Source organism: Desmodus rotundus, chromosome 4 (genome assembly GCF_022682495.2).
Source record: "Desmodus rotundus isolate HL8 chromosome 4, HLdesRot8A.1, whole genome shotgun sequence".
In the NCBI taxonomy this organism is placed as follows: domain Eukaryota; kingdom Metazoa; phylum Chordata; class Mammalia; order Chiroptera; family Phyllostomidae; genus Desmodus; species Desmodus rotundus.
This window is the reverse complement of record NC_071390.1, coordinates 140,097,966-140,124,741: the sequence shown is the minus strand read 5'-3', so window position 1 is coordinate 140,124,741 and position 26,776 is coordinate 140,097,966. Positions and strand designations below refer to the sequence as shown.

The 26,776-nt window shown below is 35.6% G+C and overlaps 1 protein-coding gene across 1 annotated transcript in view; it reads right to left on the bottom strand.

Annotated features, from left to right (window-relative positions):
• MALRD1 (MAM and LDL receptor class A domain containing 1) overlaps positions 1 to 26,776 on the bottom strand; it is a 543,248-nt gene that overhangs the window by 232,126 nt on the left and 284,346 nt on the right. The window contains 3 exon segments of the mRNA XM_071221350.1: positions 2,444 to 2,511; positions 2,513 to 2,625; positions 25,036 to 25,065. Of these exon segments, the coding sequence (XP_071077451.1) occupies positions 2,444 to 2,511; positions 2,513 to 2,625; positions 25,036 to 25,065 (211 nt within the window).

The window sequence follows — 26,776 nt, the reverse complement described above, 5'->3', positions numbered from 1 at the left end:
TGAAGTTTTAAATGTAATAGTTTTAGTATACTTATGAAGTTGTATATCAACCACCATAAAGAGTTGAAATATTTTCCTCACCCTTAAAGAAAACATTATTCAATAACTTCGTTCCCCAACCCCATATTTCTTTAGCCCGAAGTAACCATTAATCTACTTCCCATTGCCACACATCTGCTATTCTGTACATTTCATGTAAATGGTATCATAAAACATGTGGTCTTTTGTGATTGCAGAAGGTGGCAGAGAAATGAACATTAAGTCATTTTTTAAGCTCTTAATCTTAAGTGGGAAACAGCAATAATTCCATGATAGATTTTTATGGAATTTTTTGCATATGATTTGAAGTTGGTTTCCTGATGGAGGATAATAGGGAAACATTTGAGAACATGGCATAGTTAATAATAATGATGATTACTACAGCAATAAAATGCAATACGTATATTTTACTATGTGCCAAGATAATTCTAAACCACTTCATATATTTTAACATACTTAATATTCACAGAAATCTGATGGAAGTTACATTATCATTATCCCCATTTTATTGACGAGAAAATTGAGGCAAAGTGAAATTAAAAACCCCACCTAAGCTAGTCAGTGGTAGAGCCAGATTCCACACCCAGAAAGTTTAACTCAAGACCTAGGGTAACATAATCTAAACCATTTATTCCTCATTACTCATATTCACAGCACTGATCATTTATTGGAGTATAATTTAAAACTAAAGAATAATTCGTTTTTTTAGCTCTATACATAGTTTTTCAAACTTTTTCATAATGCTTTTTTTTTGCTTTCTATATTCACTAAAATACAATTTGAAAATTCTCATTATTTTGTAGCAAGTTGTCCTATTAAAAACAATGGTTACTTTTTCCTAAAGTATATTTAACATACAATTGACTATATTCATCTATCATTGACCACAATTTGCCTTTTTATTATTTATGACATAGAAATAACAACACTAGTTTATCACTAAATATAAGATATTAAAATATTACTCAGTAAGCTTAGCATTGGATTGAACTGAACAAAATTACCTGTAATCATGTAAATTTTGACAGGATTCCAAGATAAGGAGGGGAAGAAACAGTACAAACTTCTACATGAAATCTGGCAAAGTTGGAATAATTTTCCGTTTTCTTCTGTCCTGAATCAAACCACCTAAGAGTCATTCGGCTTCTCTTGAGAGAAAAGGAATCTCTCTTGTTTAATAGAAGCTTCTCCTTTTTTCTAAAATATTAGAAAAAGCTTTGAAAAAAAAATTTAAGTTGCCAGAAGCAATGAGTAAATATAATAGAAATTTACCATATTACGAGGAAAGTTACTAGAAAAGAGCTGAAGCACCACATTCTGACTTCTATGATACCTTTTCATGGTTATATGTTCAGAGCCTCCCTTTCTGCTGTCTTGGCACCTGCCCCCACCCTTCTCTAAGCCCACATCCTGTCTCCAGCTTACATGGATACCTGAGCTCCATGCCTCCTAGATCACCTGGGTGCCAAATTCTGACTTTATGAAACATGATCCTGGAAACATAGTGAGGAGAATCAAACTAAAGAACTGGATTTCTAGGCAGAAGCCTCTAATGCAATCCTGGTCATAAAAAGAGCAGGTGCTATAAAATCACCAAAAAAGAGTCACATTTTGTAACTTCCTCAGTGAAGTCATATTTTAATATGAGAACAACAATAAAATTACATAGCATTCAAGTTTAGCTCTCAGTCCCAGGAGGCTGTCTCCAAGTGACTCAATGTAGAAAATCACAGAAGGCTTCACTGGCAGTGTATACCACACAGTACTATTTTGGAAATCAGATGGAATAACTCCTCGGAAAGAACTATGCCAATTGTGAAAATGTACAAGTGTGTTTATAATCATTTCTGACATTTTCTAGGCATTTTTGTAAGAACATCTGAGTATAGTTAGACTTCACCTTTAGAAGCATGATAAATAGCAAAGTTTTTCAAGTTGCTGTTCACTTGCGAGAGCAGCATCTTGCATATCCCAGGCAGAGCTATCAACTCAAGTTCTGCTTGAATTATACCTGGTTGAATTTATTTCTCATATAGTCACTAACTGCTGGCTTTCTAACTCTCTCTTACAGGTTTAAAATTAATTCAGAATAGGTAAATGTACATAAATATTAGGCCTACACTTTAGATAGTGTTGAGAAATAAATAATTAAGAAGAGAACACTTGTGCATCTTAGAAAGGAGATGGTACGGAAGACAGACATCACTTGTATAGTAGACGAGTGGAGAAAACACTGTCTATTAACATGCAAGTGTAGGTTCAACAATTATGAAATGACCTCTTTCAATTCATTTTTATGTGTGTACAGAATATATAACAGCAGAATATTTTATAAATATGAAACAAAGATAAAAGGGCTAGATTATAAGTGTGCTTCCAAATGGAAATGTTGTCAGACACGTACCAGTCACACAGTTTTTAAATTCACCGCCATCAATTGTAGCTCCTCCTCCTAGATTCCTTGTTGATATGTTGAAATATAATTTCAAAATTTCTTAATTTTCCTAGCAGGATGACAGCCTTCTGCCAATGATGACCAGAATTCTGCTTACTTTTTTGCTATACTTTTCATAGTCCTTCTTCTGTCTGAAAGTAAAAAAAGTCTGTATTAGCAAAATAATTAAACACAAGAGAAAAAGAACAAAAAAACCAATCAGAAGCATTTGATCAGTGAAAACTGATTTAAAAACATTGAAACTGTGATTAGCTATGATATACTTTACATCATCAAACAGATATACTAATCCCCTGAAGTGTTTTCTAAAAGTAATACTAGCAGAAGTCACAATAAACTTCTTTTGTTATTTTCAGAGACACCATTAGTTAAAAACGCCCTACTTAGTCCAGTACACCCCTCTGCACGCACACAAAATTCCCTACATCTGATGGGATCTGAGCAGTTTGCAGAAATCCTGGGCTTACAGCTCCGCCTGTCCTCCCAACCTTCTATGCATATTCCTTAACTGTTGACATTGCACCTTCCTTAAAGAACTGAAGTAACTCAGAGAAGGGAAGGGAAAAGAGAAATGAAAGGAGGAATATGGGGGGTTCACTTATCCCTGATGAATATGGTAAAGTAATTTTGGAGTGAATTGAGCATGGGTGGAGAGTGATAATTTCTAAATTCAGTCAGATTTCAAAAATTGCATTATTCTATTATTTTGACTACTGGAAATTCTATTATATTATGATTGGTATATGAGCATCAGATATAATTATTCTATACCAAATTCTTCATTTATAAAAGAAAAATTAATTTTCTAAAAAACATATAAGTATCTCCTCTGAATGTCTAAGACTGGCCTACTACAGAACGGTGTCATGAAGTGTGAAGAGTCCCAGTACAACGTGACATGAAAGTAAAAAACATGACGTGACATAAAACCCTAATGATCAAATAAAAATGATGCCTAAAGTAAACAGAACATAAGCCAGTCAAGCACAAAGACAAGGCTTAAATTGTCTACATTTTTCTTTGCTATTTTGAGCCTTGCCTATTTTAGGAATGAGATGTTTAATAAATCATGATAATAAATACAAGAAACATAAAAATAAACAAATAAATAAATTGCATTTATGGTTAGCTCCAAATAATTAATATCTCAGGGCCCAGTGCTGTGTTTTTATGCTGAGCTCACAAGAAAAATTTTCTGTGAAATTTGTAATCAAACGGGAATAAAGGGAAATATTGAGTGTAATAGCAGCCAGCAAATCAAGAAAGATATGGCAACGGATTTATAGCACAGAACTCTGAAATACATAACTTACAGAGCTTTTTAAAAATATAGGCTACAAAAAGAAATGCTTGGAGAAGATAACTGAAGGAGTCAGCATTCCCAGTTTCCTGTTTTTAGGGAACTGATCTTAATAAATATGCGGACCCTTGTTTGCCTGAGGGAGACACAGATGGATCAAGTGGTCCTTCCTGTGCTGCTTTACAGAGAGAAAGTGGAACTCGGGACCAGTTCATCTAAAATTAACTTTGCAAAAGAGCTAAGATCTTTCAGCATCCATTCCAAAACACCAACAACAAATCTTTACATCCAGAGACTCTAGTAACTTCTGTATTAAGAGGATGGAAAATTCACACCTAATTAATAGAGTTTCATATCTTTCTGATGACTAAAGAAGATGAGCCTTTTTCAAGGTTAGTCTTTGACTCTCCGTGATGTCTCAGTGATGTGGAATCAAGGGAATGATGAGTTTAATTAAAGATTAAAGTGGAAGGGGTTTGTCTGACACGAAGCTATATAACAGGCATGGGTATTGATAGAGCCTGTCTCAATTTACAAGCTTAATTCACTTTGCTAATTTTTCCTTCTAATTTGTTTCTGTGGTTTAGGGAGCCACTCATCAACCATGCCAAGCATCAGAGGGTTTTCACCAAAAATCATCAAAGAAGTTTGTGTGATCACTTTATTCAACTAAATAAGAACCATTTTTTAAAATAACTTTTTACATTTTTAATGTATTTTTTTTTCATTGTTCAAGTAGAGTTGTCTTCATTTTACCCCACCACTCCTCCCCACCCCAGCCATCCCTACCTCCCATCCTCAATCTTCCCTCCCTTTGGAGTTGTCCATGTGTCCCTTATACATGTTCCTAAAAACCCCTCTAAATGAGAACCATTTCTTAAGCCTTACAACTGGCTTTTTAATAAAAAGATATTTGAATAGCACGTTGCCATCTTTATTATATTTTATTATTTATGCTTTTATAGTTTTCCCAATTTTCCCCTTTGTCCCTGTCCACCCAGTGCCCCCATTCCCTCAGGCAATCCCCACACAGTTGTCCATGTCCACGGGTCATGCATATATGCTCTTTGGCTACCTCATTTCCTACAGTTATTTTACATCCCCATTACTATTGGCTACCAATGTGTACTTCTTAATCCCTTTACCTTTTTCACCCATGCTCCGGACCAACCTCCCATTCATTGTCATTTTATGTGGTAGAAATAGAAAAAAGGAGTTAATTATTTTATAAACCAACCACTGATCAAGCTAGTGATATGTTATTATAGAATATACGAGGTCTGTCCAGAAAAAGTTCAACCATTGTTATATAATGAGAACGGCTTGCACAACATTGATGTAACCTGGCAGCCAAGGAGAGTGGACTGGAATGTGCATGTGTGAACAATGTTGACTTCGCTGTACCAGTCAGTGGGGGTGGTAAACGCCATCAAGTGAGCATGTGTACTGTGTGGTTGCATTCAAAATGACTGAGTGAGTAGAGCAATAAATCTGCATCAAGTTTTACAGTAAGATTGAACATTCTTCTGTGGGAACTATTCAAATGATTCAGAAGGCAACAGCTTTGGGCAACTGGTGATTGGCAGCTTCATCACAATAATGTGCCCACTCATGCATCATGTCTCATACAGAGTTTTTTGATGAAACATCAAATTATCCAGGTGACTCAGCGCCTCTACAGCCCAGATTTGATGCCCTGCAACTTCTGGCTTTTCCCAAAACTAAAACAACCTTTGAAAGGGAAAAAATTTCAGGCCATCGATGAGATTCAGGAGAATACGACATTGTAGCTGATGGCGACTGGGAGAACTGCATGAGGTCCAGAAGTGCCTACCTTGAAGGGGACTGGGGCATCACTGTTCTATGCACAATGTTTCATATTACATGGCTTGATACTTTATGGACAGACCTTGTAATTCTATACATTTTGCTATTGTTCCATTTTGTGTGTAACATATCAAGTCTTATCCCCATAATTATCAAAAGCATTCATCCAAATGTGCAATGGAAATTTATTTATTTATTGACTTATCAGGCCACTCATTCACTTATTTAGCAAACACTTGATGCTCACACAGTCCTACATACTACATTACATACCTGGAACAAAAAGGGTGAGAAGAAAGGGTGCCTACCTTGTGATGGTAATAATCTAATAGAAGAAAACCATGGAAGAAAATCACTGTAAAATTACTACAGAAATATAAAACAGAGCAACTTTTTAAAAAGTGGTTAGATATCTATCCCCAAATATTTGTTCCACATACATTGGTGTTTTATTTATTTACTTAGTATTCTGATTTCAATTCTTCCTGATTTTAGAAAGGAAAATCTCTTAACTGAAATTCATGTCTTTGCCACTGCCTGAGAATATCTCTTGTATTCATGTAGATGTTAAATTCAAGAACCCAAGGCAATACACAAATAAAAAGTGATAACCACCCTAATAATAATTTAAGATAGACATTAATATAATAATGTTTAAATAATAAAATTTGAAGAGAATACTCTTCTTACAACTTAACTATTCATACTTTTAGTTGATTTCCCTTTTATTATGCATATTAACCCTCTTATCTCATATGTTGCTTATTTGGTTTGGCAGTGTGTTTGTCTTTGTGCTTTGTTCCAGTCTTTCCCTTTTGGGTCACATAAGAGCAGCAACAAGAAATTCTGGAAAGGGTGAGCCACTTCCATTGTAGATTTTATTAATAAGGAACTGTACAGCCACGTGGAATTTCAGTATCATAAGTTTAAGATGAATATATAACTTTTCCTCAAATTATTAGGCAATTTTTCCAAAACCAATTGATCAGCAACTCTGTCCTCCAACTTTTTTAATCATATTTTGAGTCTGTTTCTAGAATTTCCATATCAGTCTTTGATCTATATTCCTCCAACATTATCATATGTATTACGTCACTATATTTTATTCTGGGAAGATGTGAGTGGACTCATTTTCCATGTTCCTTCTGGTAATAATATCTAAACCCCCTGGACATTATATTTAGTTTTATATAAACATAAAATATTCTGAAGAATAGAGAGAAAGCAGACTAGCTGGGGACCTCAGGGCTCAAGGAATACAAGTGATGAGTTTTCTAAATTTTCTTTTTGTATTATATACCCCCAAATGGACAAGAGAATCTGTCAACATGGAAATTCAACAGGTATGACCTGCTGTCTCCAGCCAAAGCACCAGGAGAGGGGAAGTCTAGCAAGAAAGAAACCATTTCAGTAATAATTGTTCTACAACAGCCAAGCACCACAGAAAAATTACAGTGTGACCACTCACTCCCAATGGTAAAAGCTGAGCAGAGAGCCTAGATTTCTACCCAGGTCTCAGCTCTCTGTTCAGAGAGAGCAGAAATAATCTTGAACCATACAGATACAATTTTTGAACTAAAACAACAAAAATAATTTAAGATGTTCGACCCTAATGTCACTGTCATAGTAGCCTAATTTTGTCTTTTCCCTCCAAACAAGACTAAAACATTGAATATTTGAAGCCACATGCAGAATTTAACTTCTATTAAAAGCTTCCGTGGTTGTAATAAAATATTTTTAAATTTTTTTAACAAATGTAGAGTGGCTAGGATTTAGAATACCTGAATCTAGTAGATCAATTTATATAATTCTTTAAATCATCTAAAGTATTAAGTACTTAAAAAACTAGACATTTTTAAAAACTGCAAGTATATTAAAATATTTATAGTTTATATGTTATTGCTATTTTGAATTTTCAAAAGGAATTAAATGTCAGCTACTTTTAATTTTTATAAAAATCTCTTCCCCAGAAATATCTTGCACATAGCTAACGTACTTGGAGTAAGATCTCTCAGTCAGTGGTTCTTGCTTTTGCAGAAAGTTTTCTTCCCTGAGAGAATAATTTTGAGGGTTAGATCAATATATTCTTGGGTAGATGGGTTATGTTTTAGATGGATATTTCATCAAATCATTGTAAACAGAATATCTTCACATTTTTTTGCTAGGATAATGTTTCTTTAAATCCAAAATATTTATTTCTTAGCAATTTTTCTTTAAAAACCTAGGCAACCAATAAGGGCCTCTTAGGTAAAGTAGACAGTTTAATGTGAAAATTAGAGATGCATGAAACCGAAGTTGTATAATTAATTTCTTATAATCACATTCATTTTTATTAGATCAGTCTTTTCTCCAGAGTGTCCAACAGAATCATAAACTCATTTTCATTCTAGTAGAAAGTTTAGTTTCTCTTTCATTCACACACAGTCAGCTTACCTATCTGTCTGTCTGCCTGTCTGTCTATGTGCACACACGCAGGGTTTGCCATATCACATTTTCTCCCATGTTTGGTGAAGCGATATCTGATGGCTGTCTTTAGGTCTTCAAATATGACTTAACCAGCAGAGTTAAGGAACTTTCCTACTGCAATGTCCTAGAGTCAATGATTGGAAGCTGTCGGATCCGAAAATGAGCGCCACAGCATATCTGACCTGTGACCATTCTATCATCTTTAACATGTGTCTCTAAGTGTTGTTTAACCACGAAAGCATGGGTCGGTAGGTCGTGATCTTCCAGGATAACTGTTGCATGGACACGTCTGCTGTATTGGTGGAGTAAACCATGTCTGGATAAGCACTTGTGTACGTTCAATAAGTGGTATCACTGACATTATTACACAGTAATTGGTTCTAGCAAGGGATCTTATAAAATCAATTCCATATTATGACAGAAGGCAGTTACTTCTCAATTAGCAGACCACACAACCTCATGGTAAAGGGACGCAGAGGCCCGCTGCCCAAGCTCATTTCCTACTAGGCAGCTCTTCATTTCTCCTGCTCCATCTGCACATACTCTTTTTCAGCCATCTGATGGTTCAAGCTCCTTCCCACCTCAGCACATTGATAAGAAACGCTTCTTTTATTTCCCCCTTTTAACCTAGTTAATCCCCACTCATATTTCAGTGGAACCATCACTGCCTCATACAGACTCTGAGAGCACTATGTCCTTCTCCTTCATAGCACTTATCACACTTGCAATTAGATAGTCTTCACTAGTGAGATGACTTGACAAATACTTGTCTCTCCCAAAAGATTAAACAGGACATAATGCTGGGTAAAATCTGAATAGTACTTAGCACAGTGTGAATGAAATGTGTACATCTGCATATACATATTTATATGAACTGAAAATAAAAGTGCATTACTTAACTGATACTAAATGTATACATTGCATAATGGTTGTAATCTGAAAATATACTTATTATAAAGCATCCCAAATATTTTAATTTCCTTTTCAAACTATTGTAGAAACTTGGGATAGAGGGTGTTTGGGGAAGAAAGACAAGACCATATCACAAATGTAATTACTGGAATTACAGGATTACAATATTTAGTGATTATTTTTTCTCTTTGACAATCACCTTGGAGAAGAGAGCCCAGGACCTCCAGGGTGGGGTCCATTCTCATACATATCCTATCATCATACTTTAATGTTTACAGTACTTTTCACTTCTCATTTTCTATTTTCATCTTGTGCTTTAATTATTTCAATAATTCTTCATTGTTTGTCTTCCCACCACAATTTAAGGTCCACGAGGACAAGAGCTTTCCCTATCTTACTCAGCCCTGAATGTCACATGTCTGAAAGAGAGCTTGGTGTAGAGTAGGCACAAAAAAAGCATTAGTTTACTCAATGAATGCATATTGAATTTCATCTTGGTGAATTAAGAAGTTGCATGGAATTGTTAGAATTGGCTGAAAACTGGCTCAAAATTTCCCTATAAAACTTTTGACAAGATTTCCAGTTCTTCCTTCAATATAGGTAAAAACTAATTTAATGAGTTTAAATTGCATAACTTGTTATAAACATTTAAAAACTCACTAAAACGTATGTTCTGTAAATACTGAGTTACTACACTCATAGATAACTTTCTGAGACATAGTGTAATTGTTCTAAATCTTAGGCAATACAAAAAACTAAGAAGTAGCTCTAATCAGGAATACGCTGTGGAGCCAGTGACAGTTACACCCAGAATGATTCTTGCAAGGTCTTTACTATCCTCTATAGAAAAGGCTCACTAACCCAATTAAAATTCTCTATCTATGATATTCAGGGTGATTTCCTACTTAGTGGTGATGGCTGGTCTCTACTGTCTTTCACACTACATTTGGTTCCTGAAGGAGAAAGACATTCATATGATTGAACATAGAAGAACAATGTTGGAAAAAAATAAAAACGAGAAGTCCTTAGGAAGCATCTGACAGGAAGAATAATAAGAGTAGGCAGGAAGGTCTGGAGCAAAATGTCAGCCATGAATGATTGTATCTGTCCCTTGGCACATTGCTGTTCATGAGGGTTGATAACTGTTCGATGCAACAGGAAGAACAGCATTTTATGGCCAAATTATTAGACATAATTCAGCTCACTATTTTCCTCTAGGAGTGGGGAATAATGAAGGAGAAAATAAAACCAATATATGTGAGTCAAAAACCAAATGAGCACCAATGAACATCATGTTTAAGCTAAGATCCTTGTACAAATTTTTCTCTTTCAAAAGGGACACTGGTGTACATTGTTTATAAAACATAAATAAAAAGGTTTCAATAGAGTATTACATATATTATGTTCAATACAAAGTCCTCTGAAAACTGATTCTATCTATGGTAGACACAAAATAAAATGTATAAAGGTGCCGCAAGTCAAAGAAGTATACGAGGTGGGTCCAGAAAGTACCCAGCCATGTACTATGAAAAAGAGAGATATTTATTGAAGAAGATACAGGAAACATTGTACACAGGACAATAATGTTGCAGTCCCCTTCAAAGCAGACACCTTGGGACCTCACACAGTTCTCCTAGTCGCCATCAGCTACCCCATCATATTTTCCTGAATCTCATCGACTTTCTGAAATTTCTTCCCTTTCAAAGGTAATTTCAGTTTTGGGAAAAGCCAGAAGTTTCAGGGCACCAAATTTTGGCTATAGAGGGGCTGAGTCACCTGGGTGTTTTGATGTTTTACAAAAAAACTCTGTATGAGACGTGATCCAGGAGTGGGTGTGTTATCGTGATAAAGCTGCCAATCACCGGTTATCCATAGCTGTGGCCTTCTGAATCATCTGAGTAGTTTCCACAGAGGAATGTTCAAGCTTACCATAAAATCTGATGCAGATTCATTGCTCTACTCGCTCAGTTATTTTGAATACAAGGACCACACAGTACACATGCACACTCAATGGCATCTACCGGCCCCACTGACTAGTACACTGAAGTCATCACTACTCACGCATGCACATTCCAGTCCACTCTCCTTGCTGCCATGTTACATGATTACACCAATGTCACACAAACCAATCTCATTATATTAATAATGGCTGGACTGTTTCTGGACAGACTTTGTATATTATTTATGTATAATCAATGGGAGGATTTTCTTGCTCAAAAAATGATTGGATTCATCAAAACAGAAATAATGTTTGGTATTTAACAGACAACTAAATAATATCTAAACTTTTATATTCCAATATATTAAGGAAATAAATAGATACATAGAAAAAAGGATTGCAGACCTAATATATGACCATAAATATGAAAAGACAATACTAGTAGGACAAATAAGTTGGTAACAAAAGAGGTAAGTCTAGCCATCAATTCACATATGATAGAAAGTAGGATAAACAATGGTTTATTAATTAAACATTAGAACCTCAACATGTTAACATGAATTTACTTACTTCATAGTTCCTTACTCTTATACAGAGTTTCAAGCCTAAGATATCCTTCTACTTTCAGACGATATGTTATAATAACAGAAAACAACTTAAAATGAAGATTGTTTTACATAAACTCAAAGGAGGCATGGTTAACTGCTCACTACATTTCAATATTCCCTAATGCAGGGGAGGACTAGTGATGAAATCTGAATAGATGTGATTCACATGAATGTTGTATTTTAATTTAGATTAGTTAATATTAGGTGTCTTTTGTATCTACCAAATAAGCTGATTGTCAAAAAGAAAATAAGAAGTCATGGTTTATGGAGCTCACAAATAAATACCATGTAACTATTAAACTTGAGTGTGAGCAAATCCATTATATTATAGAAAAAAGGTGTAGTACTTTGGGGTGAGGCAGGTATGAAATGAAGGGCCTTTGTGAAATTAGGAAGGTGCAATAAAGGGTGTAGCATTTGAATAAGGCTTTAAAAACTGAACAGGATATCACCAAGTACATCAAGTAAATTAGGACATTCCAAGCAAAAACCAACCAACCCAACAAAACCCCCCACATGATGAAAGGCTCTGTGGTCACGAGAGTGTTTTAATATTTTGGAAGCCTTGAGTACTCTGATGTGGTTAGAATATCAAAGGTGAGTTAAGGAGTGAGGAGTCAAGACTAGACATACAGACCAAGTTCACTTTATGCAAAGTGAGCAGTTAACCATGCCTCCTTTGAGTTTATGTAAAACAATCTTCATTTTAAGTTGTTTTCTGTTATTATAACATATCGTCTGAAAGTAGAAGGATATCTTAGGCTTGAAACTCTGTATAAGAGTAAGGAACTATGAAGTAAGTAAATTCATGTTAACATGTTGAGGTTCTAATGTTTAATTAATAAACCATTGTTTATCCTACTTTCTATCATATGTGAATTGATGGCTAGACTTACCTCTTTTGTTATCAACTTATTATGTCCTTCATTCCCTTTTGAGGTTTTAAGCTCATTCCTATAGCCAAATAGAAGCCACTAACAATTGTTAGGCTAGGGAGTATCTTGATCAGATCTGCTTTGGAAAGATCAGATCTTCAGTGGAAAGACCTGAAGACACTGGGCAGAATGAATTCACAAGACTTAATCTCAGATTTATGAAGGGAACAAATGGACACAATGTACAGTTAGTTGGGATCCGGTAGGGGCCACCAAGAAGGTGTAAAATCTGGGAGCAAGGGCTAAGGTTACTGGGAGTAAATATTGCTTTTATTATTTTTAATTGAATTTATTGGGGTGACATTGGTTAATACAATTATATAGGTTTCAAGTATACAATTCTATAATACATCATCTGTACATTGTATTGTGTGCTTGCCACCCCAGGGGAAGTCTGCTTCCATCACTATTTATCCCCCCATAACCTCTTCTACCTCCCCCTATGAGAATGAATGGGAGGCTCCAGGGGCTTCAGGAACAATCTAGTTGAAATTGTACATCAGAATCTCATAATGGACGTGATCAATATAAAGTACATGGCTTTCTCAGTAGGCCAAAATCAAGAACTAGAAATCATGCAAAGATTGTTGAAAATATGGAGGTAAGATATATAGGTCAGAGTTGAGAAAACTTAGGGCTACAGCAATTATCAGAAGAAGCTATTATGCTTGGGGCTCAGGTTCTGGATACAGAGTGATTCTGTTTGAATCTTAATTACTTTACTTAATATTGTAAGTCACAATTTATTTGGCCTTTTATTTCTCAGCTGTAAAAATAGAGATGACAGCAATATTCGTTCATAGTACTTTACTTCAACCTTTAAAATCAAATGTGTTTTTTAGTTCAGAATTTTTCAAATTTTAGAAAGATATTAGAGTATGCATACCATATTTTATGTGTATACCCAGTGAATTTGTATTATCAATTACATAATAATATAGATACTTCTACAGTAAAATATATGACTACTTCTGTTTAAGGTAATAAATACAGACTACAAAAAGCTCATGTTAGTTTGGGCCAGGTTTTGATGCTTAAAGTTTTTTTTTAATCTCCAGAGCTTTTTAGATTTTTAACTTACAGATAGCGCGGTGTGTGTACCTGCAGCACCTGACACACAGGGTTGTATGAAAAAAGATAGTGTTTATATAGGATTTGGAAGCTCACCTGGCACACGGGAAGCATTCAACAGTTCTTATGGTGGGAATGACGGTGGTGATCACAAGGGAGAAGAGAGGCAGAGTAGGAGAAGAGGGAAGACTTGGGGTCACCATGAGATAGAAAATCATGCTTAGTAACTTGAGAAATAAAGTGACAAATGGAAGTGTTCAGAGATTATAACTTCAGAGTTAAATAATTTAGAATTAGAGCAATTTCACATACAGAAATGTTTTGTTTTGGGTTTTTTTTTTTCCAGCAGTTGCCCAGGCGGAAGTTTGAAAAGAGGGTAAAGAGAAAGTAAATAAGCATAGACTTGTTCTTCATATAGAAAGAATACTTTTGATGAAAGCAACCAATTATAGAACAAGTAGTAAAAGCTAGGTAAAACTTTTAGAGACCATCCCCTCACTTCCTACTCACCAGCACTTCACCTTCTAAAGCCTCTCTCCCCACCCCAAGAAGACATGAAAGTAGTGAGGGAAAGTAATAGTGGGTCAAACCGTTCTTCATTGTCTCCACAAGGTGGGGACATTGACCTAGAACAGTGGACACTGGTCAGGGATTCTGGACAGCGGATGAAAAAGAGGTTGAGTATCCAGAGCACCTTGTGCTTCTGGTTCAGAAAATTATTTCATGTGATTAGATATTTGATCAGCTTGTATATGTGTACATATTATACAGGGGTAGGCAAAAGTAGGTTCACAGCTGTTTGTACGGAAATGACAAGCAGGATATGATTGTTAGAGCAGCTTCACTGGCTCAGAAGAACGTCATAACGGCAGAGTAAACCTCCTCTTGCCCACCCCTGCATGTAGTATGTGTATGTATCTTATTGGCATGCATTTCTTCTTGGAAAACTCCATGTCTTACTTCTCTGAGTTCCTCCATCAAAGATGCCCTGTATAGTAAGTATGTCCTATGTAGAAGATGCACGATAAATTATAAAGGACCTTATTTTCAGCTTTCATGATGTATACTATACATGTTATAAGAATATGTACATAGTAATACTTGTCATTATTCTGGGATCTTAGCTACAGTCTGTTTAATGCTAATAAGAAACCTGAAATTACCTATTATTAATCCATTTTATAGATAAAAAAGATTGAAGCTCAGTCAGTAGTGAGGAAACTCAAAGCTGAGAGCACACAGCAAGAAATGTAGCGGAGCAGAGGCTGGACCAGACTTGTCTGAATCTCATGCCCTTGCCACAGCCCAGGACCTGGAACGGGAGAGCTACACTTACAGGTGGACGTCTGCAAAGCAGGGATTGAGTTCTTGCTAAGCCACACATAGTATTTTTCTTCAGAAATATTAAAGAAAAACACCAGTTTTTCTAGTGTTTAGAGTGACACTCCCTCTATAATTTATTATCTGAGCATTTTAACCATGGTAAGAACTAAAAGATGGATGTTTGATTTGGTTTAGTCTTTCAATTTATTATGTATATAAAATTTTGAGATCCATGCTTGCTAAGGTTTAATATCATAAAAGAGCCATGTGTGTCCCTGAAAGCCTCCGGCAACAGCACCGAGACCCAAATGCCATGAGTAGTCAGCTACTTAGCAGCAAACAGTAAGTTTACTAAGCACAAGAATAGTATGTGAAAGGAGTAATTACTGCATTTATTTATCCATTCATGTTCTTGTTCCAAGGATTAAAAATGGAAATACTGAAGTATAACATAAGGAAACTAAGTGATAAGACCATATTTAAGAGCAAACTTATCTGGTAAAAATTAGGCAAATCCAATACACTGGCCTAGAAGTCAGCCATCGACATTCCTCATAATCTCGTTCATTAGAAACTGCTAATACATACACATTCAAAAGAAGCTGCAAATACATATGTATGTCTGTGTATGTTATACTCACTGTAGGTGAGTATAACTGAAAAGAAGAAATAGTTAGAGAAGTTTAGAATATATTAGAAAGAATAAAAAAGATGTAAAGTTCTAGCCTGAGATTTGAGATGCCAGAGTTCCTCTCATTTATTGGAGACTGAAAATTCCACAAGCATGTGAGGCTGAGCAGGACTAAATGTTGTGACCAATTAGTGATGTTTTCCATGACACTTAGACAGGAAGGCAGCTGCTGTTTGCGAGTATTTCCCATTCCTTCAACTATATGGTAAGTGATTAATGAGCTAAAATCTCTCACTATTTTCAAACTTGACTCATCTATAATTACTTTAATTTGAGCTCAGTGGAGCCTAATGGAAATAACTCACGTCTCTACTAATTGGGCATGTTTTTTAACCACTACAAACCTCATTTTCCATATCTGGGGAATGAAAACTGTTGCACTTACCTTGCAGTCTTTTATGAAGACTGGAAATCAACTGTTTAAAGCTTCTAACATGGTATCTGATATAGAAAATAGTAACATTTTACCAGTATATATTCATACCAAATATTGGTTAATAAAATCTCTAGCAAATTAAAAGTATATTTCTATACTATGAATCACAACTGTTTAAGCAGTACCAGGCCATGTTCTATTTTTTTTCTCAGTGAGATGCTTTCAGAGAGGGATGAAGAAAAATAAAAATTAGGAAAAAACGTCAGTTTTCATTCTCAAAGATTAGATTAATGCCCTGGGATTCGGGGGTGGTGAGGCAGAGATGAACAAATGTGCTGGTGGCTTGCGCCTCAAAGGAGACTCTAAGGACAAATGGTTACTCTGCATCCACCCTACTCCACAGTTCCCCGGACCACAGAGGTCTGCACCTGTCCATGAAACCCATTTGTCCTTTCCAATTCCACACTTGCCAGACTCCAGTGGAAAAAAAAAATATGTGTGGATGTTTATGTATACATCTGTATGTACGTATATACACATCATGCTGTGTACATCTACACACATTTATGTATATATCTCATACCATACTATGTATATATATGTACACATATCTACATCTACCATAACCTAGTCAATCTATTTCTTGGGAGTCACTAAAAGCCATTCCCTTTTGGCCCTGACTAGTATGGCTCAGTGGATTGAGGGTGGGCTGCAAACCAATGGGTCACTAGTTTGATTCCCAGTCAGGGCATGTGCCTGGGTTGTGGGCCAGGTCCCCAGTACGGGGTGCATGAGAGGCAACCACACACTGATATTTCTCTCCCTCTCTTCCCTCTTCTCCTCCCCTCTGTCTAAAATTGAATAAGTAAAATCCTAAAAAAATAAAAAAAGCCATTCTCTTTTTTCACACAGCTGGCCACGAATGATAAAGGAAGCGGAAAGGGAGAAATCAAGACTAACGACTGACATGTAAAGACCAAACTGAGGTGAAACCCAAATAAACAGCCAAGAGTTTATTATTAGGGCTAAGAATAAGAAAAAGACTGATTTTCAAAGACTTTTTAATAAAAAGGGCTGGTGTTGACTTCACATTGTCATTCAATAGCTGTTTAAGGGCAGGTCACCACTGTCTTGGAAAACCACAGATAAAAAGACAGGGAGGAAACCATTCCAATCATTTTTTTCATGATGTGATTAAATATACAATTACGATATTTAAAAAGACTAATGTGGAAATAATTCATAGCCACCATTAAGATGCTTTTTGAAAGTGGTCACCCTTTACCAATCCTATCCTTTTCTCCTTTGTTGCAATATTCTTTGTATTATATTTCTTTGAACCCCTTGACATTCAGTTTAAAGAGCCACTCTTTTGTCAGTGACAGCTGAGACTTCTCTGGTACCTGATGCTAATCTGGTTGGTGGTACCTGTTGCCAGGCAAACTCAGCTCAGAATTTTATCACTTTTGGACAAAGGCCATTTCAAGACTTAAAGAACAAGAACTAATGAGATTTTTTTTTTCAGAATTTGAATCCACAGTCTATTTTTTCTTAAGATTTTACTTGTTTCTTTTTAGAGCGTGGGGAAGGGGGGAAGAGAGGTAGAGAAACATTGCTGGGAGAGAGGAACATCCATCCATTGCCTCCCACACGTCCCCATATGGGGACCTGGCCGGCAACCCAGGCGGGGGCCCCAACTGGGAGTTACACTCGCAGTGTTATTGCTTGCAGGTTGGTGCTGAATCCACTCAGCCACACCGACCAGGGCAGAAATAATGAGATTTTAAAAGCAAACATCAACACTTAACATCAAACACAATTGTAGGAGTTTCTGAATGCAAAGGCAGGTAACAGTGAATTATTTCACCAGAGCATTGAACACATTTTAATAATTTAATTGTAGCACTGAAATGACTTTAGCTCTGATTTTTGAAATGTCCAGTATAAGGAAAATCTCATGATAATGTATGTTTCTGTGTAGGGCAGTCAGTAACCTCTCTCTCTCTGTTTAGTTTTGTTTCAGTTGAAATTAGTTAAGATTCCATTAAGAAACAATTGGTATAATTTCAGAAATGTGAGCTAGATTTCCAAACTCTTGCTTCAATTCACTTAATTAAATTTATGTTCCAAACAAATTATTTTTCTTTTGTCTCTTTTATTTTAGCTGCTCATGTTAGATCAGTCTCTTCTAAGATGGATGTCATTCATATTTTTATATGGCATCTGTTAGATTAATGCCCAACATAAACGATCTATATGATATAATTTTCTCATTTCATTCTTGTTAACTTGTCAGCCTGTTCCTATATCAAATTGTGTTCATTGTTAGAATAGCCATCCTTATGCTGAATGAACTCAGACACCCTGCTGTATCCCGCCTGCAAGAACGGCAGATGGATGTGCTTCAGGGTGGTATGAAGCTGCCAATTACACAGTCACTTTTCAGCTTTGTTAATAGTCAGGCTCTGGACATCAAATCATGTTGGGAAGGAACACACAACCTTCCTCCCAGGGCCTCAATCCCTTAATTTCTCCTCTGTTCATTACTGGCAGCAGGGCTGGTTGTCTCATCTCTTTATACACATGGTGATCCCTCAATACTCCAAGTATTGGGATCCCTCAATACTCCGAGATTCTTCCCTAGACACTCAAGGGACGCCTGTACTCTACTTCTTGCAGAAAGGGTGACTCATGGCTAAATGCATTTAGTTTAAATTAAGCATCATCATTTGCATGGAGTACTCGATTGTAGGGTGTTTATTTGTTTTAGTCATTTTCATATATTAACTTTAAAGCCTGTTATCTATAAGTTATGGTTATTTGAATTAAATAAATTACCTTAAATACAGTAGAAGTGATTATTAGGATATCTGTTAATGAAGTAATAGTAGACTTCTGTCCCCCCAAAACAGATTTAGAGTAAAACTTATTAACTGGATTGCATTTCACTATGAAATGATGAGAGCGCACAGCATCTCGATCTGTGTTTTGTTGGAATAACATAAACAATGACAACCTTATAAGATGTTTGAGGCTAGATTTGGCTAAACATCATAGAGCAATTACTAGGCTTTGCAAAACTTCTCCATTCAGAATAAGCACTTGCTTTCCTGTTGTTGAAACTCAGTCTTTTCATTTTAAGGGGCGACTTCCTGAGTGTAACCCAGGCAGTCCTGCGGACAGAGTGAGCAGAGCAAAGGCACAGGAAGCTCGCTGGGAGCTTCACAGTTTAGGAGTAGGTCAGTTACAATCACCGCACGTGGGAGCAGAGCCTGACTGGTGAGGGGAGAGCTCTGCAGTGAGACACGGAGAGTGTTCAGACTCAGACTACTTCTCCTGGGGGCATACTTGAAGCGTAGGAATGAAGAATGAAAATGCTATCATGATTGCATACTTTGTATTTCTCCAAGAATTTTCTAGCCCAGTTAGTGAAGCTTTATAACTTTCCACATTGAAGGAAAAATGAAAACTAGGACAAATAAACTTCAAGAAAGAATTCTAGGCAGAAAGTGAAACCCGGCTGAGAGGGTCATATGACGCAGTAATTATTTTACACTGTTCCAATAAACCGCAGACCCAGAGAACTCTACATACCATCATCAGGTATAAAACCGCGATCCTCACTTGTTAAATCTCACTCTAACTCTGTATCTCTGGAGCCAGAAAGCAATTTCACTCTACGCACAAATATTATAGGGTCACAGTTATCTTTGTCATTCTCCAGTTCTCTCTAGCATGCTGCCTCATAAGCCTTCAGGTTTTTACTGTCACGGCTTTTCCAAAAAATTGAAAATCTTCTGGTCTTAGTTTTAGTCCATGCATTGCTATACTTGTTTTCTGTACATAGCATTAATGACATCTAAAATATACTTATCTTGCTAAAACATTTATTATTGTCTTCTTTGAAATTTATTTCTCATACATTGATTACTGTGTTCTGTATAAGGATACTCTTGATCATAAAATTGCAAAATTATTGTGTAGTGGCATTTCATCTCAGGGCTCAATTTTACTAAGTATTATTACCACCAACATGAAGTCAGGAAATAATATAAATGGGACAGAGCCCAAATACAAGTGGTCAGATTTCTTCTAGAGCTTAAAGAAATAGATATTTCCTTTTCAAATTTTTTTCCAGAAAGAAATGCTATTTTTGTGCGCCAGAATCTTTATCAGTCTTCCAGACAATTCTTTTTATTGCTGGAATTATTCACTGTTCTTGGTTGTGCTTTAATTATTTTTTTGTTACATCATCAAAGGCAGTTTGCTACCATTATGTGCTCCTAAAATCCATCTTGCTGGCACAAACATAGAACTTTGGCTCTGGTCTTTGAAATTCCTGTACATAAGCCAAAATTTAATGTATCTTTCAAGTTAAGGGTTTTAATTCACTGCTAATAAAAAAATGCAATAACAGTCTGCCTTTGAAGACTAGAGAGGGGTATGATGAATTATCAAATATTCTTTATGGACCACTACAAACTGACAGTTAATAGTGAAAAAAATAATAAATGACATTTTAATGATAGTAATTTGGTATATGCAGGATATTTTAACCAGAACATCAATTCATCATTGCTGTATTTGTCAAACTTGCAACAATACAATGCGTTTCTTGCTTACACTCTTTGGTGTGTAAAGCTTTTGAAGATTTGCTAACTCCAGAGTAATTGACCAGGGACACAGTAATTATAGAACTTCAATATCTGTGATGCCTTGTGCTCATTTCCCGTAGTCTCTAACCAACAAATAAAAATGTCCTCTTTTAAGACTGCTTGCCTTGTCCTACAATGACCTCAGTTGAACTGGGATTATTTGTTATCCTCTATTTAAGTTAGTGAGTTTCTTGACACATCTCCAAAGTCAGTATTATAATGTCAGTGCTTAGAACCAGAATGTATCAGAAAGCCAAGGTTCAAATACTGATTCTTATCAACAGAGTTTGTGGAACAAAATGTGTAAAAATTTCCTGTTTGAAAACACACACATATAATATATACACAAGCAACAGAAACATCTATGGCAACAAGATAACAACAGGTATTATAACTTTTATCTTTCCATTTAATGTAGGGCAGTGAAAATAACACTTAGATATATTTCTAATTACTGAAATTACTGCAAAATAAAGATGTTATATTCAATACATTAAACCCAATCAATAACTTCTTTTCAGAGTCACATAGAGGAAATGTCTCCTTGCTCACCAATTAAGAGAAAAATGTATAATTCAATTCTCAAAGTCATACCTAAAGATTAGCTAAATTAGGTTGAAAAATATAATTTTAATATTTTTAGTATAAAATCTTCTAAACCACAACATTTGTGTTTGAAAGTAGGTGTGTGTGGAGGGGATCGGTGTGTATGTTATTTCTCTGTTGATATTATCTAGCTAGCTACGTAGCTATATGTACTTATCTCCTATGCACAGATATAATTATAATCAGGACAGTTATTTATGGAGACCTACATTTACCCTAAAACTCTGCATTTGTTGTGATGATAACACTCATACGAGTCCATGAACATAAAGAAAGTTGTCAAGACCTTTCTTAGGTGAATCTGACTGAAGAGAAATTAATCCGGAGGGCAAGGGTCTGTTGTGTGTGTTTGCTGTTGCAGACCTAGGGTCAGGTCACCCAGCGTACTCAGCAAAAATCTGTTGAAAGATTGGAAAATGATATTTCCACTACATCACATATTAATATGATGTGATATGTAATGTAATACATATTGGATATATGTATACATCTAAGATATATATATCTATACACAGTCATATGTACAATCTGAATTATGATCTCTACAGTTGACACTGTGGGGGAGAAATGAGTGAAAATATAACTCAGCAACCACACAGGACACACACAAACATGAATGATGACAGTGTAGGAAAACCATATTTCATTTATTTAAACTTATTCATTAAACTATACTCTATCCCTTTAAAAATGTTGCATATGCTTTTTTAAGATAAAGTTTTAGACAGTTCTACTTGTGTAAATTATTACAAGGTTAATTAACAACTTAGAAATAAATTTGTTCCATTGATTAGAGTTGAGACTGCATTTATCTTGCGGTGTGTATTTGTCCTGCCTTAATTGAACTCAATGAGTACTAAGCATCAAATAATTCCCTCTCACTGTTGTGTGGCATAACAATGACCCACACTCTAAGTATTTACAGCCACTCTGACAAAGAGAAGTCACACGCATGAGCATATTATAAAAATAAGGGAATGTAGAGCATGCACCAAAATCAAAGATTAATTTGCATGCTAAACTTATTAGAAATCCAATTCATTAGACCATTTTATGTGAGACAAGGAATAAAACAGTGGACATTTAAAGCTATATTAAAGTAAAAGATACCATACGGAGATGCAAAGAGAAATATAAGGAGGCAAGGATCTGTCCTGAGGGAATGGAGCCTTTTACAAGTAGAACAGAGACAGCAGAATTGGAAAAGGATATGAGAAGAAAAGGTGTAGAAGTTAGAAGAAAACCATGAAGGGATGGTACCCCATATACCAAGAAAAGAATAAAAAATTACCTCTACATGGGGATGACCACGGGTGTTGAATACTGCTGAGCAGCTAAAGAATTTGGGCACAGAAAAGTGCTAACTGGCTTTGGTGGGAAGAAACTGGTCTCCTTTACAAGCAAAGATTCAGTGGAGTTTTCAGGGTTGGGTACAAGTTGGTTGAAGTGTGAGCATAAATTGGAGAAGTAAGAGCAAGAATAACAACTTTTCAAGGTTTCTCACTGAAGGGAAGTCCAGTAAAGAGATGGTACCGGAAGCAAGAAATGAGACAGATACAGGATTTTAAAAGACATTTGCAGCTGATCTGAGGATGCAGTGACAGCGTGAGACTGAAAACATAGGAGAAAGGGTGTCATCAAGGAAGCAAGCATGGGGGAACAGAAGCGAAATTACAATATGGAACACACACTGATAGTAACTGGAGACCGACGAGGTAAGGGTGCACAAGTTGATCGGAGCCAAATTGTGTTGAGAGTAATGCACAAGAATTACAGGTGTGAATTATTTTCAGCTGGAAATGACAAACTATGGAATATACATGAGCAAACAAGAACTGTTAGAATTTCTATCAATTAAGACAATCTGGTTGTAGTTATCAGGATGTCCCAGTAGCGAGCAACCCCCATAACGGCCCCTAATCTCCACCAGCTGGTGCTTACTGAGTTCTGGCCTGAGACATCTTTGTGTAGTCCCTTCTCACATTGCATAGCACAGCCACTACATCCAATAGGTGACTGTGGAAATGACAGTTTGTGACTTCTGAAGCTGAGTTATATGGGACATTGTGACCTCTGTCTTGTTCCCTTGGGCAAATTAGTTGACACACAACCAGCGCTAATGTTTTACAAACATAAACAGTTTGCAGAAACAAACCACAAACCTGTCCTTATATTTTTTTCCTTTAAAAGCCCATTTAATTTAGTAAATAAATATTTGAGTACCTTTCCATCAAGCCCAATTCTTGATGCTTGGAATTTGTGAACAAAACAGACAAAAAATCCTAATCAGTTCACAACAAGTGGTTATTGCCCGGAGATTATAACAAACATGAGCACACCCTTTCCTGCTGGCAGTACTATGCAGCCAGGGTTCGGTTTGTTTGTTTTGGTTTGTTTTACTGTTTAGAATTCATATACGATCCCAATTAAATATGGAAACTATCTTAGGATCTTTTTAAATATTAATTATCTTGTGCAAGTCTGCAGAAATGATCTATTCTCTAGGAACTATTTCTTAAAGGAGTACATTTATAAATTTAAAAATACCCAATCATAAAAATTGTCTGGTAATTTGTGTATGTCCTATTTTTTAAAAATCCTGCTTTCCTGTCTCATCTACACATAGAAATGGCTTGTGATTGCCATTTATCATGTGCAAATATGCTAATTAACTCAATTAGCCTGAAGACAGTGTAATGATACATTATTTATGAAAATATAAATCATCTTAACCAACACAGTCAAAAATCAGAGGTATTATATATTAAAATTATTAATTTTGTCTAATAACTAAGAAGGGGGAATCCCAGGATCATTAGCTATTTTTTGAAAAGCTTACATAAACAACCTTCATTTAAATAAATGAATATGGATCTTATACGGATCTGGAGGTTTATCAATGCCTTATTAGTATGCATGCTTAGCTCGTTGGCAGTCTATCTATCTGGGTGGCTATGGAGGCACTTCTCATCCTTACCTCAGGCCTGCATACCCTGCCCATCTCCTGTTGGCATCCTGTAAATTTAGCTGTTTGACTCAGAGGACTGGGTGAGCCACCTTTGATGCCCACAGGACCTGATTTGGAGGCCTTCTTCCCATTCCAATACCATGTCTTTGGTTTTAAAGATATGATGTAATTGTTGATAAAGTCCATAGAGTTTCATGACCAATGCCTTGCAGCAGGCCGCTGGAGCCTCCATAATGTCTCGAAGTCCTATGCTTCAGTTTATATCCCTGGGTAACAGAACTTAAACATGGGACTGGGAAGTACCAGGAATCTGAGTTTCTTAGGGAGGAAAACCTGCCAATTAATGGGGCAGTGACATTAGTGTGAAGACCTGGGACCCTGAGCTGAGATGGCTTCTGGTTAGACTGAGGTTTAGCCAGAGACACAAAGTGAAATGAACAAATATATAAAAGAAAAAAAGGCAAAGACTAATGAGTCAGAAAGGATCTTCCACTGAGGGAGAAAAAAAGAAAAGAAAACTGTAACAAAGTAGGATAGAGAAAAAGAATTCAAGGAAGAATAAAATGAAATTTTAACCATGAAGAGTTAAGGGAGGCAGGTAGTTAGAATAGTTTGATGCTTTCAAATAAAAACATTTGCTTCAATTATAATGCAGATAAATGAGTAAAATCAACCAAGTCTGTGTTGTGGGCATTATACCAATACCAAGGAAGAAACAAAAGTGGTAAAATAAAATTAAATAAACAGAAAAACATAATAAATGTTCAAGGATTTTGAGATTGCCCAAGGATTATCTTTAGTCTCCACATCTCTCCACCTCCATCATCATTCCCTAAATAAATTTAATATCTATCAATTTCTAACATTCAAAAGTATATCCAAAGACCCTTTTTACTCAGGGCATGTTTTCCATTTGTTTAAGTATCTCTAACTGAACACTTTTAAAAATTATTGTATCTACTGAATATTATTTTGTCTGTCCCATGTGCTTAATTACATTTTGGTGTTTAAAAGAAAGAAAAATCTGTTTTCTATACCTATGTTTTAATTTCAGAGATAGAGCTGGATTATAGTTACAATAGGGTTTTCTACACTAGTTTGTGAAGTAAACCATGATTTACAATATTGTTTCTATAGGAGAATGTGTTGTAAGTTCCAAACAGCTAATTTATAGGTGATCATTTGGAAAATAAAACGTTCACAAATGCAGGCTGCTTATGATCAACAGGAGACAGTTTGTCTGGCAGCAAAGAGTTACAGTGTATTATGTATTCAAGATACTTCCTGATCTTTTTATATTTATATATAAATAATAACCATTTACAAAGTTTCCAAGAAATGTCCCCCAACTGTCCAGAAAATTGCTAGCCTATAAAATTTGGGGGGGACTAAGTGACTCAGATGATGCTGATTATAATACTGATTATCAATAGCTATCATTAAGACCTTACATTTCCCTGCACACCGAAACAATGATTACATCCTTTTCCCCAACTTTAACACTTTCTGTGAATAAATATGAAACTTTTTCATCTCTAACTACAACATATTTCTGGCCATAGCTTCACAAATTATAAGCTGTGTGTTATATAAGCAATAAAACACAACCTAAAACTAATTCATCATCTTCTTACCCAAAATTAGAACAATCTTCTTCCCAACTTTCCTCTACTTCCTACTTGCAATTTTTATACCATTCAGATTAGAGACTTATAGTTTTTTATACCTCTCTTTCTCAATCCCAAGTCATAAACCACTTACTTAATGATGTGTTTTTTAAATTTTATCACATAGTTTCCATCCTATTTGTGACAAAATGCTTTGCCAATTATTACTTTATTAAATTATGCCTGAACAAACTTACTCTTTCTCCCCCTCTACTGCATTCTATGTACTACCACTAGAACAACCTTCTGGAAAAGGCACAGATCTTATCTATCTAGAGTTTTAATTACTGAACACAGTGTGTTATCATATAAAAAGTCTGTGTGGTCCAGAACTAGCTGACCTTTCCTGGAAAAACTACTAAATGATGTACTACATTTAAAAGGAAATTGAACTTGGAAGGAATGAGAAGCAATGAATGATAAGGAAAGAAATTGGTAAACACACTATTTAAAAAAAAATCTTACTGGTTGTGGGGTGAAACAAGAGAATAATAATCCAGTAGATGGGCAGAGAATGTTAGGGAGATAAATTGGTGTTTTCAAAAATTTTAATAGTTTTTCATGATTAACAGGAAGAATCTCATTAAATTGTGTCCAATAGAAATTTAGTATATAATTTTCAAAGAATACATCAAACATTATGAATAAGAAAAATCTCTCAAAATCAATTCAATAGAAAGCAGGAACTTGGCCAAAGAAGCACAGGGAAAGCATAGTAAACTGAGTATTATTATTGGAGTACTTTTGCTTTCTCTGAGAGCATATATCTATCAATATCTCAGTCCTAAACTTGAAGTAATGTTGAAAAGTGGTAAAAAGTTAAAGGGATTTTGCATAATGCTGGTGTATAATTATTAATACCTCCAAAATTTCAAAATTATTTAGTAGTAGTTTATTGTTATTGAGGGCTATGAAGTCAGAGAGACTTAAAATCTTTG